We start from the raw sequence: 14,203 nt of genomic DNA on the forward strand, positions 1-14,203 counted from the left end.
GCCTCTCCTTCCTTGTCTTGTGAGGGCTTAGTTTAGCAGCCTTATTTAAAACACTTCTGTAAACCAGCATATGAAGGTGCCGCTCCCGACCTCCTCACGCACTTGTGCAAAGCACCACCTCCGCATAAATCCATCTAAACACCCATACACACACACAGACACATACATACAGACAGACAGACACACACACACACACACACACACACACACATACACACTCTCTGTCTCTCTCGGGCCTAGCACCTTCCCCTCTGGGTGTCTCCGGGGCTGCGGCGGGGCTCTGGGCCGGCCCCCGTCGGGCTCTTTAAGCGGGCCGGCCCCGCCCGCAGGCCTCCCCGCAGCCGGGGACTCTCCTGGCCCGCCCCAGCCGCGCAGGGCGGCCGCTGCCCGGGGAGGGCCGGTGGGCGATGGCGGTGCTGGGGGCCGCGGGGGGGCTGCTGCTGGCCCTCTCCCTCCTGGCCTTCGGCCTGTACTGCTGCTACGTGAAGTACATCCACGCGAAATACGACCACATCCCCGGCGCCCCGCGGGAGAGGTGAGGGGCAGGCGAGGCCGGGTCGGGGCAAGGAGGCGGGGGCCTGGGCTGGGTTTCCCAGGCGTCTGCAGAGCGGTGCCCGCCCTTGGTGTCAGCGCCGGCGCCCTTGTCCGCGGCCGGGCACAGCGGCGGACCTTTGTCCCCCGGCGGCGCTCGCTGCCGGGCTAGAGCCGGGAGAAAACGTCGGGGCAGAAAATAAAACACTGCAGCCTGCGTCTGCGGGGGGCCTGCCGGGACGGGCCGCGGCCTTGCGGCGGTGGGCCGGGGCAGCGGCGAGGGCGCCCGGCTGCCTGGGCACAGCCCGCGGAAGGCTGGCACGGCGGGCATCGCCCTGCGCTGCAGCACCGCCCGGCCGGCCCGCCCTGCCCTGCCGGGGTGCCGTGTGCCGGCCTGCATCTGCCCGCTGCTCGCTCCGGGGGGCCACAGCGGGAGCTCCCACCCAGACCCGAACATCTCCCATAATACAGCACCGAAAAAGACCTTGTCCTGCGTCTCTGGAATGGTCTTCCTGCCCGCACGACTGCACCAGCCTGGTCCCTAGTTTACCCACGTAGTTAGGCCTGGGCTTTGGCACAGCTAGGTGTTATTTTTATCTTTCCTTATGAGGAGGAAAACAGGAGCAACGCTCATATTGCTTCACTGAGCAACGAGGATTGCAGTCCATACAAAGCCCTGTGTTGGCATCCTTGTGACACTCTTAATGTTTGTTTTCTGCAGCTTTTTGTTTGGGCATCTGCCAATCTTGTGGAGAATGCTAAGGAAACGGGAGTTTATGCACGATCTTTTCCTGCAGTGGTAAGTTGAGACACATCAGTAACATCGAATGGGGTAGCCCTGTAGCACAAATTGGGAAATCAAGGCACACAGGCCCTGGATTACATATTTAGCATCATTCAGAAGGTTGGTAGAGGAGCTAGAGAGAGCACTGATCTTAATGCCTTAATTTGCTGAAGACTGCAGTAGTTCCCAGTACATGCTGCTTTGGTCCTTTGAGATTATTAGGTCTGAACTGTTACATGTTGGTGGCTTGTACCATAATTCTCTTATAATTCTCTTTTTTTTTTTTTTTTCCCCCCTCTCTTCTCCTTCTTGTAGGGCAGAGAAATATGGACCTATTGTACGGCTTAATGCCTTTCACAGAGTTTCAGTAATGATTCTGAGTCCTGAAGGAGTGAAGGTACTGCAAAATAAAGCCAAATTGACAGTGAGGATTGACCCGTCCCTCCAGAAAGAGAGAGGTGGTGTCTGATGTTCAGGGCAGCACAGTGCTGCCAGTCTGTGCCTGTGGAGAGGGTGGCTCTGGCCGGGTTAGGAGGATGAGGTGCTCTGCTCTATGGGCTGTCCTGCTTTATCTCAACAGTAGAGAGAGTAAGCATCCACCATGTCTGAAAAGCAGACTCTTTGCAAGAGCTTAATATCTCAGATGAGTGAGGCACAAGGGACTGAATTTCTTCTAAATCTCTGCAGTAACCACAGAGTGAGATTTCAGGTCATTGGTCAAAAATTGCTAGAGGCATGCAAAACAAGCTAGCAGCACGGGAACTGGGGAATCGGGGCATACCAAATAATTCATTTAGTCTTCAGACTGCTGCTACAGGAGGAAAAGAGTGAATGTGTGAGTGTCTTTTTATGTTTTGTCTGGGAAATGGATCACACTCAGTATTCACTGACCTGAGATTTGATTTTAGGAGTTCTTGATGTCACCACAGTATCCAAAGGATCGACTGGTGTATGGTCGTATCTTCAACTTATTTGGTGAGAGGTAGGTGAAACCCATATGAAGCCACTGTGATCTGAAAACAAGTGAAAGATTAATAATGTCACAGGCATGACACTTTGTTTGACCTAGACCATTTATCTTAGTCTGGGGTTTAGTGACTAATTCCAGACATACGTAAGCAGCATGTACCTATTAAATTATGTGTCAAGTCAAATGTCTTCCCAGTCAGGGAGGAGGTTATGTTGGATTCTTTTTACCTTGATCATACTTCGCCCCCCCCCCCCCCCCCCGCCGTGGATGTTCAGTTAGTCTGAGAATAGTTTGCTCAAGACCATCATCAAACTTTTCACTTAGATTTTAGAGCACTGAATTATTCCTTAAGACATAGGAGTTTCCAGCTCTTAAGTTCAAAAAAGGGGATTTTTCTCTGTTAGCCTGAAGCTTTTAAAAATATAATAATCCCATTATTATATTATTTGCATAACAGCTGTAATGAATCAGCATCTTATTGGACTCAGCAGTCCACACCTACCAGGCAAAGCATATCTGCAGTTCAGTCATTGTCCACAGTGATGCAACGACTGTGTACTCAAAGCAGCACGGTGCTCCCTAAACGGGAAAATACAAAAAAGTAGATGTGGAAGAGTTACCTTTGTGAGTACGTGTGGTTTGGCTGGCTCCCTTGCTGTGAAAACTGTTCCTTTCCTTGTTTTCCTAAATGCTAGGTTTCTAGGGAATGGCTTGGTAACTGTTTGCAACCACGAGCATTGGCACAAGCAGCGGAAGATAATGGATCCAGCTTTCAGCCGAACGTAAGGCAAATATCTCTGGGATGACCTAGCTGTTATTTCTACGGTATTTTCATGATTCTCCCTGACATTGATCCATTATTTGATATTTAGAAGGAGAAGAAACCCATTTAGTGCCAAAATCACATTTTACTTAGAGTCCGATGCACCATTTCCATGACAAGTATAATTTGACCAGACTTCCCATGGGGCAATGGTGATGGCTGCCTTATCCTGTCAGAAAACAGACCAGGGATTTGACATGGGCAAGCCTCATCATTCACCTGAGCGATTCCCTGTGGGAGATACAGTGTGATTGATAAGCAGGGGGTTGGTCTGGTTTGCTTCTGTGTGCTTCGATGCATTGCATTTTGGGTCTGAAGATAAGGTGCATTTCCTTCGGCATGCACAGGCCAAAGCCCTTTGCCACAACAGCCATTGTTTACATGGCAGGACGGAGCAGGGCTGCTATAAGAAGAATTTAGCTCATTTTATCTGTTCGCTTTTTAAAGTATTAAGGCAAATTTATTATAAATAAAAAGAAAAAATCTTTATCATTTTCTATGAAAAATAATGAAGGTAATTTTGCATGAGCAAAGATGTCCTCTCCAGAGCCACCATCGCTCATTTTTATTGATTGTTCAGCTACCTGATTGGTCTGATGGAAACTTTTAATGAAAAAGCAGAGGACCTGATGGAGAAGCTAGAGGAAAAGGCAGATGGAAAAAAAGAGTTTAGCATGCTGCTGATGATGAACCGGGTGACTATGGATATCATTGCAAAGGTACCAGCTGTCCGCTTTCTTGTTTCCTCTGCGACTGGCAGGAAGGAATGGAAGTAACGGGTACCGGCAGCAGGATAGGATCAGTAGCTGGAGCCAGGAAACAAGACCTTTACCCAACAGTGCCAGAAGAGCTGAAGGACTAATTGTGCCACTTCAATTTAGGCTGAGCCATAGGAAGGGGCGGTTAGGGAAGGGTCTGCACAGCCTAGGTGTGGCCTGCAGGATGGGGACCCTTTGCAAAAGCCCTTACAGCCTCATATACCTCCCATGCCTCCGTCCCAAAAGGGGCACACCAGTGCTCATTCATGTGTGGATGTTGCATTATTACCGTTATATGTCAGCATGAAGTCTGCCTTTCACTGGCTTTTTCCCTTCTCTATGCAAAACAGTTTGGGATGAATGGAGAATAATAGTAAATTATTAATCCCCCCCAAGTAAGGAGGAAGCATAATGTGAATGTTGCGCTTCCCTTGCAGCCTCCTGCAAGGCAGGATCTAGCCTGAGGTATTTTTAGGGGAAAAGGCAACGGTGTGAGGCTGTCCTGCTCTTTCACCCCAATCCCAGGGAACCAGGAGGATGCAGTGAGTTGCCTTTGTCTCTCCCACTCCACAGGTAGCTTTTGGCTTGGAGTTAAATGCACTGAGCGATGACCAGACGCCTTTCCCACATGCTGTGACTGTGGTTTTGGAGGGAATGACCAAGACACGTATTCCCCTCTTTCAGGTCTGTATGTTCCTCACTTCAGTCCTCTCTCCTCATGTCCAGCTGGAGCCTCTGCTCCTGTATGAGTTAGTGGGCTGGAGCTGTGCGATGCTCATATCTGATGGGGAAACAGTCATCGGTAGCTCTTTCCTTTCAACATGCATCAAGATAAAATTCATTATAGCTTTAAAACACATGCAGAATACACATTAACATTTAATGCTTCCTTCCTGTCTTTCTGTCTTCTCTTCCCTCCTGCACATGTCTTCTCATACGGTTTTACACTTTCACACCCATCACTGCAAAAATTGAGTTTTTTACCATTTGTCCGAGGAGGATGGCAACCTTCAATCAATGTGGAAGAGATTTGAACATTCTTACCGTAAAAAAAATTGTATTTTCAACCCAAATTCCTACACTAGGAAGTTATGGAAGTAATACAAAAAATTTAAGTTAAAAATCATTCCATAGTTTCTCATGAAAGCTGTAGTTCAGGCTTTTAGAGCTCATGTTTTCCTTTTTGGTCCCAGAGGTGAGATTCTGTATTGCATGCTGCATTTTCTTTCTGGGGAAAGGTGAGGAATTTTGCTCACAGGGCCCAAAACATCAGCTCGGACAAGGCAGGACATCAGCATGCACAGATTGAAATATTTCTCATTTCAGCCCAAACCTTTCACCTTGGGGATGTTCACTTTGTTCTGCGGAGAGCAGATGTTTTTGTGACAAATGTCATTTAGCAGAAAGCAAGGTGTTTGCTTGAAAAATGAGTAAAATGACTGAAGAAATTCTGTATTCAGTACATGCCAGGGAAACAGAAGCTGGTAAAGGAGGTCAAGGAGAGTCTGAGGCTGCTGCGGCGTGTGGGGAAGGAGTGCATTGACCGGAGGAGAGAGGCCATCCAGAATGGGAAGGAAGCCACGCTGGATATTCTTACACAGATACTGAAAGGAGATGGTAGGGGACACATTGCTGTTTGAGTGAATTTCTCTGTGGCATGTTTTGCCATGAGATGTGAGTAGGATTGTTTTGGGGATCTGAACTTTGATGCTCCTTTAATGTCTTTTTCACACTGAAGATAGTAAGAGTTGCTTTGAAAATTCTGTTTCTTTGTGTTGGATCAAAAGTTGATCGCACGTCACCGCTGGGTTGCCCATTCAGCATCCCTTCCCAATGCCACTTGCACAGAATGTGCAAAACGGGGCAGAGCATTCTGGCTGTTCCAGCTGGGGCATAGGGGCATTTTCTAATCTCGTTTACTTTTCTCTCTTGACAGCTCTGGAGGTAACTAGAGATGATGAAAACATTCTGGATAACTTTATCACTTTCTTTGTTGCAGGTTGGTAGCTATTTTAATGCTTGGATATGTCATGTGGGAAGCTGTACTCATTCTTGGGTCATCTGCAGGGTTATGATTAATGTCCTTGCTTGCTCCGTGCAATACTGCTGTAACCAGGAGTCACTTGGTTGGAAGACAGCAGTATTACACTGATGCAGGACCAGCTGGGTGAGGTCTGAGGAGAACTCTTAGTTTTCTCATAGGCAAATGATATATTATCCTCCTTCAGTCATATCAACACAGCAAGTAATGCCAGGCCAGTGGTTTCCAACCTGGGGCGCAGAGGGCAACACTGCCTGCTGGGGTGCCTCACGGAGTTCTGGCCCTTCCTTCCAGATCCTGCTAAACCCCACTGACAACATTTTTAACATATTCCACGTGTCTTCACGTCACCTCACCCACATGGTTAAACGCCCTTCTTGCCTTAAGAGTGTTAGATGCTTGGTAGGTGAGGGCACTGTCAATCCTGTCAGAAAGGACTGGGGATGATACGTGAGGTAAACAATGTAGAAAGATCTGTTTTGAGTTCCTAAGAAGGTGAGGTCAAAACACTGTTTTGTCACAAGAAGGATGTTACTGCGACAAATACATCTTTGCGGAAGTCTGCTTTCTGTAATGCTTTAAAATAATACATATGCCTATCCATGAAAAATGAAAACTATCCACATAAAGCAGGCATTTCAAAGAAAGATGGTTAGAAGCCCTGTTTTCCCTCAAAACCAGTAAATCCTTGCTTTTTGGCAGAACCGCGTGTCCCATAATATGAAAAGGCAAATACTGAACCTCACAGGCCCTTCTGTTAGGGAGCTCATAACCGGTAGGCTGTATGTAGCCACTGCAACTTCGAGTTGAGCAAGATGGCTTGTATCTTTACCAGCTATGTCTCATTCTTGTCATTCTTGAAAGCTCCTTAAATAGAGTTTACAGTCCTTTTAGTGTTTCCTTTAATTTCTAGCGTACTTGAAACAAAACATTTGAGGCCTGACGTTTTAAGTTTCCTGTTCACAGTCACACTAGTAGACCATCTTTGTATCATGTTACTATTTCATACTAACCTTTACATCAATTTTTGATGTCCTTAGGTCATGAGACCACTGCCAATCAGTTGTCATTTACAGTAATGGCACTGGCTCAGCATCCTGAAATACTGGAAAGGTACGTGAGCTCCAATTTGCAAACCCAGCTTGCTGTTAATTTCAAGGTGAACTTAATTAAAAGGATTATTAAAAAGCTAGGATCAATTCCTAATAAATTCTAGCCTCACATCCAAAATAAACAGTTTCATAGTCCCAATATATTTAAAATTTAAAAAAAAAACTTAAGTTGAATTATATCAGTTCCGTCTAGATGATTTTTTTCAAAGCCTTTATACGTACTGGGCCCGAATCCTACCTGACTGGGCTGTACTGTACGTACATTGCTCCATCCTGATATGAGGCACAAGTTCAAGCAGGCTGGCTGAGAATCAGTAGGCATTTTGCCTGAGGATGGGAGTCAAAGTCCAACTCGGTGTCTGGAAAGTAAAAAATGTAATTTATCAACTTGCCTAGCAAGAAATGGGCGTCTGCAGCTAACACTTTTAAATTTAACTGCAGGCTTCAGGCCGAAGTGGATGATGTTCTTGGTGCCAAGAGAGACATTGGTTATGAGGATCTTGGCAAACTCACCTACTTATCGCAGGTACTGTAGGAATGAGGTAAAATACCAGTCAGAGCTGTTTGGTAGCACCTCTGCCATGTCATGGAGGAGCCCCACACTTTGAAAATTTTAAGAAGAATGCCAGCATGTGATTCTGATGGCGTTTGTCCCCAGAGCGTCAGCAAGCAGGAGGCATTTGCAGCAGCCCGGCCTTGTTGGGAAGGATGGTCCTCAAATTTCTTTCCAAAATCCCACACAATTCCTTCACTGCTTTCCTTAATTATTATCAAGCTGGGAGCTAGAGCAGAGTTGCTTAATCCCTACCTGTTTAAGCTGAAACCATAGCTGTATTTTAAGAAGGGTTTGCAACTTTAAGCCCAACGTGTGCGTGAATCCCACGCACTTCCCAGACTCACAGCTCTATTTTAGTTTGATTATTGTTAAAGCATTTCCAGCTGTGATCTCACCATGCGCCATAAACTCAGCAGGATTTGAGGACATCCAAAAATAATGGCTAGTTTCTGTAATTTCAATTTTTTATTACTGAGTCTTGAAACCCTCTTCAGTCACTCAGGGGTGGGGGTGGGGGAAGAGAGTTTGGTCCTAAAAGAGGTCTTGTGTATAGAAATGCCAGTTGGTAATGAACTGCAAAGCCAGGGCTTGGCTAGTTGCCAGTGGTTGTGTTGTGTATCCTTTTTTACAAGATGGGGGACACCATCAGGAGAGGCTGAATCACAGTCCTGGCAGCTATTTTCCAACTTAGTTCCCTGTGATTTTAGTAGTCTGCGATGATTGCTTTTCTCTTAAGCTGCCTGCCAAGGTGGGTGATGGTATTTTACCATTTGCCATACTCCATCCCACAAATCACTGTGCTTTGATAGCGGATAGATTTCAAAGGTGTATTTCTCATAAGGAAAAGGCATTTCTGTGTGATTACAGAAATCAGCAGGTTTCCTTAGGCTTTTCCAAACATCATGACAATTATACCACTCCAATTAGGATGAGGTATCTAAGCCTTTCAGTTTTAAGACAGATCACATGAGAGCCTCTCAAAGCAGACTGTTTATTTAACAGAACAAGCTTGGATCTGTACAACCAAAATCACAATCACCCTTGGTCAGAGCTAGTCCATCACTGGAGTATCAAGAGACTATGGGACTCCTCTCCTGTCGCTCAGGCAATTCTGAATCCTTTTGTCCATACTTCTTTTTCATTAATCCACTCGTGCATACACACTGTTAATTGCATTTGCAGTGCGATGCTAATGTGCACTGTTAATTAGGTTTCACTTTGATGAAATAATCCATTCTTACAGCTCACTGCCACCAAAAGAAATGGTCTCATTCCATTTTTTTCGCTGTTCCCTATTCATTTTCCTTCACCAGGTTGTTTTTTTGTCATTTTGGTGCTCTGACCTGGCTCAGCTCCCCAAGCAGCAGTAGCAGGACAAAGGCAGGAGCACAGCGCTGAGAGGGGGAAGGAGGTGGGAGCAACCACCCATCCTCATGGCAGCCGGCGCCGAGAACAGCTCATGGGGGGCGTGAGACTTCAATCTTAGATATTTCCTTTGAATTTGCTTCTGAGTGCTTTTTCACTTAGTTGTTGACTTGAGGTGTTAGATCTGTTCAGTGCATGGCATCTCTTGGGGGTTTTGCTTCTTTTTCTCTGTATTTTACCAGCTGTAAGAAGGAACCAGGCCTGAAGGAGGTGACTTATTTTGCCCACAGGAGTCCAAGGCAGATACACGAACATCTGTTCCACAAGTCAAAAGCTCCCATTTAGTCAAAGTGAAAGGCCATAGGGAGGTAATTAATTTTATTTCTGCTTCCTACACTGTATTAACTAACTGACCTTTTGTGCTTTTTGCGACACAGGTTTTGAAGGAATCACTGCGACTCTACCCACCCGTCCCAGGGACGGTGCGCTGGATGGAGAAGGAGCATGTCATCAATGGCATCAGAATTCCTGCAAACACAACGCTCGTTGTGAGTCCCATCCACCATCAGCAGCTTTTAGCTGCTGCAGCCTATCCAAATGTAATAGGTCTGTGTATCAGAGGGCCAAAATCCTCCTGGAGCATATTTCACTGAATCACAGAATCATTCAGGTTGGAAAAGACCCTTGGGATCATCGAGTCCAACCATCAGCCCTACTCTACAAAGTTCTCCCCTACACCATATCCCCCAACATCTCATCCAAACGACCCTTAAACACATCCAGGGATGGTGATTCCACCACCTCCCTGGGCAGCCTATTCCACTGTCTGACCACTCTTTCTGTGAAAAATTTTTTCCTAATGTCCAGTCTAAACCTCCCCTGTTGCAGTTTAAAGCCATTTCCTCTTGTTCTATCGCTATTTCTACTGGTCTCTCTGAAATTTTGGCCAAAACTGGGGTATGAATTGGGGCTCTGGATTGTTTCTGCCTGGGAAGTGGAAGGCAGTTACGTTTCTGTACCTGTTTCAAAGAAGAGGCACACAGAGAAGTGTGCTTCTCCTGACTAATGGAAATGAACTCTTTCTTGACAGTTCAGCACTTATATAATGGGAAGGATGGAAAGATATTTCAAGGATCCACTCACTTTCAATCCAGACCGATTTAGCAGAGATGCACCTAAGTGAGTTTCTTTTTACTCCCAGGTTATTAAATATGTAGTAAGGAACCATTACTAGAAGAGATTTCAAGGGGAAAAAAAAGTAGAATAAAACTATTTTTCCATTCTGGAATAAGTAACACTAAATCCTTATCCAAATGCAAATAGAGAGCAATAATGGGCAGTTTTTATTCTGAAGTTCTCTAGACCACATGATACCTTACAAAAAAGACTAATACTAATGTTATTTAATCTTTATATTGAGGTCAAAGCTTTGGGCCAAAACCAGCTTGAATATTTGCCTCAGTGCAATAGAAGCATTTAATGCGTGGCAGCCCTGGCCGCAGGATGCTCGAAGTGTCTCCACATTAGGGAGTGGACAAGAGGCTGAGGGACAGAAGATGCTGTTCAGCCATGTGGGCAGGCAGCTTAAGTCTAATCAGTAGGCAGGAGTGCAATAGGAGGGACCAATGACCTAAACAGTTGGCGCTGATCCCTGCATCTAACTACTTTGTGAGTCAGGGGTTTTACTTCAGCCTAGTGTTAGTCTGGTCTCCTGAACCAAATGCCCCTGCACTTGCATGGTTCAGAGCTGCCCAAAGGAGCAATAACTGGGCAGATCGTTACATCCTCATGATGGGCTGGAGAGCATTTAGAGTATGCTTGACACTCAGCTTTGAAATAAGGTTTGCACACATCAAAACAGCTCTGTGAGCTGAGCCATATAGTAAGCAGAAATGACTAGGAAACATGCTGCAGAGCTGTATCGCTACTCTGAAGCAAAAAAATACTAATTTGGAGATTGTCTTAACAAGTCAGCTAGGTGAGGAGGTGTTTAGACCATTTCCTTGCTGCTGTGATGAAATATATTCTTGTTGCTTTACAACCAAGCTTTCAGAGTGACAGTTTTGAACATTTTTTTCTTTGCAGGCCATATTACTGCTATTTTCCATTCTCTCTGGGACCCCGGTCCTGCATTGGGCAGGTGTTTGCACAGGTAAGCAGAGGCCTGGAATGACACTTCATTAGCGAGCACTGGGCCAGCTCAGGGGTGTGCTGGCTGTGGCTGGTGGTGGGGGACCAAAGGCCACGCTGATGCTGCACTGACCCTCTATGCTCTAGAGGGAGGATCCCCACCATGCCCATGACGTGGCATCTCTCAAATCCTGTCACATGAGCAGACACACATGTACTGAACTGGTCCCGTGTCACCCCTGTGCTCATAGAGTCGAGGTGTCTGCAGGGGAGGGGGCAGCAGGCTGCTCTCCGGGGTCACCCTGCTTGAATCCAAACCCCTTGATGGGAATCACGGTCAGCATCCCTTTGCCAGCTGAGGGCAGACCATGGTGGGTGTGGAGGGGCTCTTAGGGACCATCCTGTGGCTGCAGCTGGCAGAGTCAAGGCAGGGAAAACATCAGCTGGCAGAAGGGCATAAGCCAGGACTGGCACTGAGAAGGTGAGGAGGAGGCTGTGTGGATGGGAGGAACAATTTAATGAATTACTTGAGCATGGCAGAGAGCATTTCAGAAGGACAGTGGGAGGCCAGCTCTTTGGGTCTCTGCTGTGAGTTCATCTAAGCACCAGTGCTCGAAATGTTCAGGTTAAAGTGCTTAGTTTTAGACTCTTGATTTCTAAACCAGGGTTAATGCATAAACACAAGGACTGATCTTAGTGCCTGTCGTCTTCAAATTCCAGGAAGCCCCAGGTGACTCTTCTTGTCCAAACTCAGCTGTCTGCATTAAGAGAGTAACATTTAACTTTTTAAAATCTCTATATTGACAAAGCAGCATGACATAGTACACTGAGTTTAAGTAGCTGCAGTCCAAGCTGTATTTGCTGTCACTGACGATGGGTTTGCTTTTCTTCTTAACAGATGGAGGCGAAAGTGGTGATGGCAAAACTGCTGCAGAGGTTTGAATTCCAGCTGGTACCAGGGCAGAGTTTTAAACTCTTGGAAGCTGGAACCTTTAGGCCACTAGATGGAGTAATGTGTAAATTAAAGCCAAGGAGCCCTGCAAGAGGCTGCCAGGCATGACTACTCGGGAAAGGAGCATGACATGGTAGTGGTAGCATTTTTTCTGATTTTGAAGATCTTCACACTAATCAAAGGTTAGATTTTGTAGGCCCCTTTAGAGTATTACTAGACTGAAATTTTTCCTAGCCTTCCTCATAATTTACTGAAAAAAAACCTTAGGAGAGTCACTCTAGATATGTTTGAGCATCTTTGATCTGGAAGCATACCTGGAATTGCAAAGCCTGTTACTTTCCTGGGAGACTATTTGGTTCTGACCAGATTTGGAAAAGAATGTCTTTTTGCTGGAGTATCCCTGGAGCTCCACACAAACCTACACTCAAATCCCAGCTGATAGTTTCCACTAACTTGACTTATAACACAACATGGTCTAAGTAAACCCTTGTTTGGGGAATTTCATAGTAGAGCTTAAGCTTTGGGCTGAACTTGGGAAGAGAAGTTCAGAGCTGTTCTCTTTTTCAAAGCAGTTTCCCCATCCTTCCTCTAAATGAGAAGAACAATTGATAGGAACAATTGTGGCTACTATTTTTCCCTGTTGTTTCTGCCTCATTTTAATTCAGTCTTTCCTGCTTTTCTTCCAGTATTTTGCAGAGGGTAGATTCCCAATTCATGCTGTAGAAAGGGACTCTCCTGCTTCCTCCTACCCCTCCCCACAGCCTGTGCTCATTCTTCTGAGACACAGTTCTTTGGTGCGGGTCTTGCTAGGTTCATTTTAACCTGGTTCATTTTCCCCATCTGGCTCACCACAAAGGTACATGAACGCTTGGACCAAATGGTCTAGTAGGTACAGGAGGGCTAGAAGTAAGTGCCTGGAACCGAATACTGCTTAAAATGATACTGCTGCTGAAGAAATGCCTGTGCAACTTGAGCCAGAAGCAGGAGAAGGTCCTGCACCCCCTTTTTCTGCAGCTGTGCCAAAATTGCTCGCAGCATGCAGGTTTGCAGCCTGGCTCTGCTAGAGAAAAAATAATCATGAAAATGCCACCTTTTAGAAATAGGTGGATACTTAATAGGAGTTTGGGCCCTGAAATACAGGGAATTCAAGACATCTGGTGCTGCCACTGTTTGTTCTTACCTTTTTGAATTAAAGGGACAAGAACCTGGTCTGTACACTGTCAAGTTCCCATGGTGGGAACTCCCATACCAGGAGAGTAATGTTCCAGAGCTTTCCCTCATTCTGCTACTGTTGTGCACCATCTCACTCGGTGCAACGGTGGGATAACAGGCCAGTAAGGTTGATGTGGCTTTTGATAACAGAAGCCATGTTATCCAGTGTATTAATGTGACTTATACCCAGAGATACCAGTACTTTTATTGCTGGGGAAGGTTTAGTCCATCTATTGGTAGACCAGCTCTTCAATCCTTTATGCTGGAGATCTGCTTATATCCTCCTAGACTTTAATAAAGTCTGATTGGGAAAACTGAGGACTGTCCAGCTGGTTGTGTGTTCCTGGGAGCTGATGTCAGGAGCAGGATACTTGATGCCAGCTGGGCTAGATGTACTGGTGGTGTAATGGAAGGGTAAAGCCTGAGAATATGTCAAAGGGAGGGAAGTATCTCAGCAGTGCAGGGAGTGGTGGGGGAAGCTGTGAACAGTGCACAGAGAGCTCGACAGACATGTTGACAAACCGACACCACCACGCCAGCTCTCTGCTCTGCCCTACTAATGAATGACTTGAGATGCATTAGTTGCACAAACATGTATTCCCTTCTGCGCTCTCTGCAATGGGGATGGGCACCTCCAAGGAGGGCTCAAGGGGGATGGTAGCATGTTAAAACCCTGCAATGAGTTTTGTGATACCTCGTCTGCCTGAGATCAGTGCTTCTTTCCCTCAGAGGTTGCTCTTCCTGCTCTCTGCAAGCCCAAATGCCATCCAGCTCTCCAGACACTGCTGATACAGGCCTTTTTCTCATTCCTACCTACACCCAAGAGCTCTTGCCAGACTGTCGCCTGTCAATGCTGGTTGCTTTCCAGCAGATGGCAAGCTCTCCTTGTCAATGCACCCAACAGGAGCAGTGTTCCTCAGCCTTGTCAGCTCCTTCTCTTCGGAGACAAGCTGTCCTGGCTCTTCCAGG

The 14,203-nt window shown here is 46.3% G+C and overlaps 1 protein-coding gene across 2 annotated transcripts; it reads left to right on the forward strand.

The window, feature by feature from the left end:
- The first annotated feature begins 296 nt into the window (after window positions 1-296).
- Window positions 297-13,552, forward strand: CYP46A1 (cytochrome P450 family 46 subfamily A member 1). Of its 2 annotated transcripts, XR_012623335.1 has the most exons (16): window positions 297-535; window positions 1,253-1,330; window positions 1,631-1,712; window positions 2,224-2,297; window positions 2,981-3,067; window positions 3,689-3,827; window positions 4,440-4,550; window positions 5,327-5,483; window positions 5,803-5,865; window positions 6,948-7,020; window positions 7,461-7,545; window positions 8,578-8,680; window positions 9,378-9,488; window positions 10,031-10,119; window positions 11,026-11,092; window positions 11,969-13,552. XR_012623335.1 is itself a non-coding variant. In XM_074825089.1 (15 exons), the coding sequence occupies exons 1-15, from the start codon at window positions 408-410 to the stop codon at window positions 12,128-12,130; spliced, it is 1,506 nt and encodes a 501-aa protein (XP_074681190.1). In that variant the 5' UTR covers window positions 306-407; the 3' UTR covers window positions 12,131-13,552. The 2 variants fall into 2 exon arrangements, 1 of the variants encoding a protein (XP_074681190.1); XM_074825089.1 differs by lacking the exon at window positions 8,578-8,680 and having other exon boundaries at window positions 306-535.
- The last annotated feature ends 651 nt before the right edge of the window (window positions 13,553-14,203 follow it).

The sequence above is a fragment of the Strix aluco genome, chromosome 4, assembly GCF_031877795.1.
Source record: "Strix aluco isolate bStrAlu1 chromosome 4, bStrAlu1.hap1, whole genome shotgun sequence".
NCBI classification, from domain to species: domain Eukaryota; kingdom Metazoa; phylum Chordata; class Aves; order Strigiformes; family Strigidae; genus Strix; species Strix aluco.

Coding starts and splice junctions, on each gene's coding strand:
- CYP46A1 (XM_074825089.1), top strand. CDS start 408: ATGGCGGTGCTGGGGGCCGCGGGGGGGCTGCTGCTGGCCCTCTCCCTC. Junction 536..1,252: donor CCCGGCGCCCCGCGGGAGAG/GTGAGGGGCAGG, acceptor TGTTTTCTGCAG/CTTTTTGTTTGGGCATCTGC. Junction 5,866..6,947: donor TATCACTTTCTTTGTTGCAG/GTTGGTAGCTAT, acceptor TGATGTCCTTAG/GTCATGAGACCACTGCCAAT.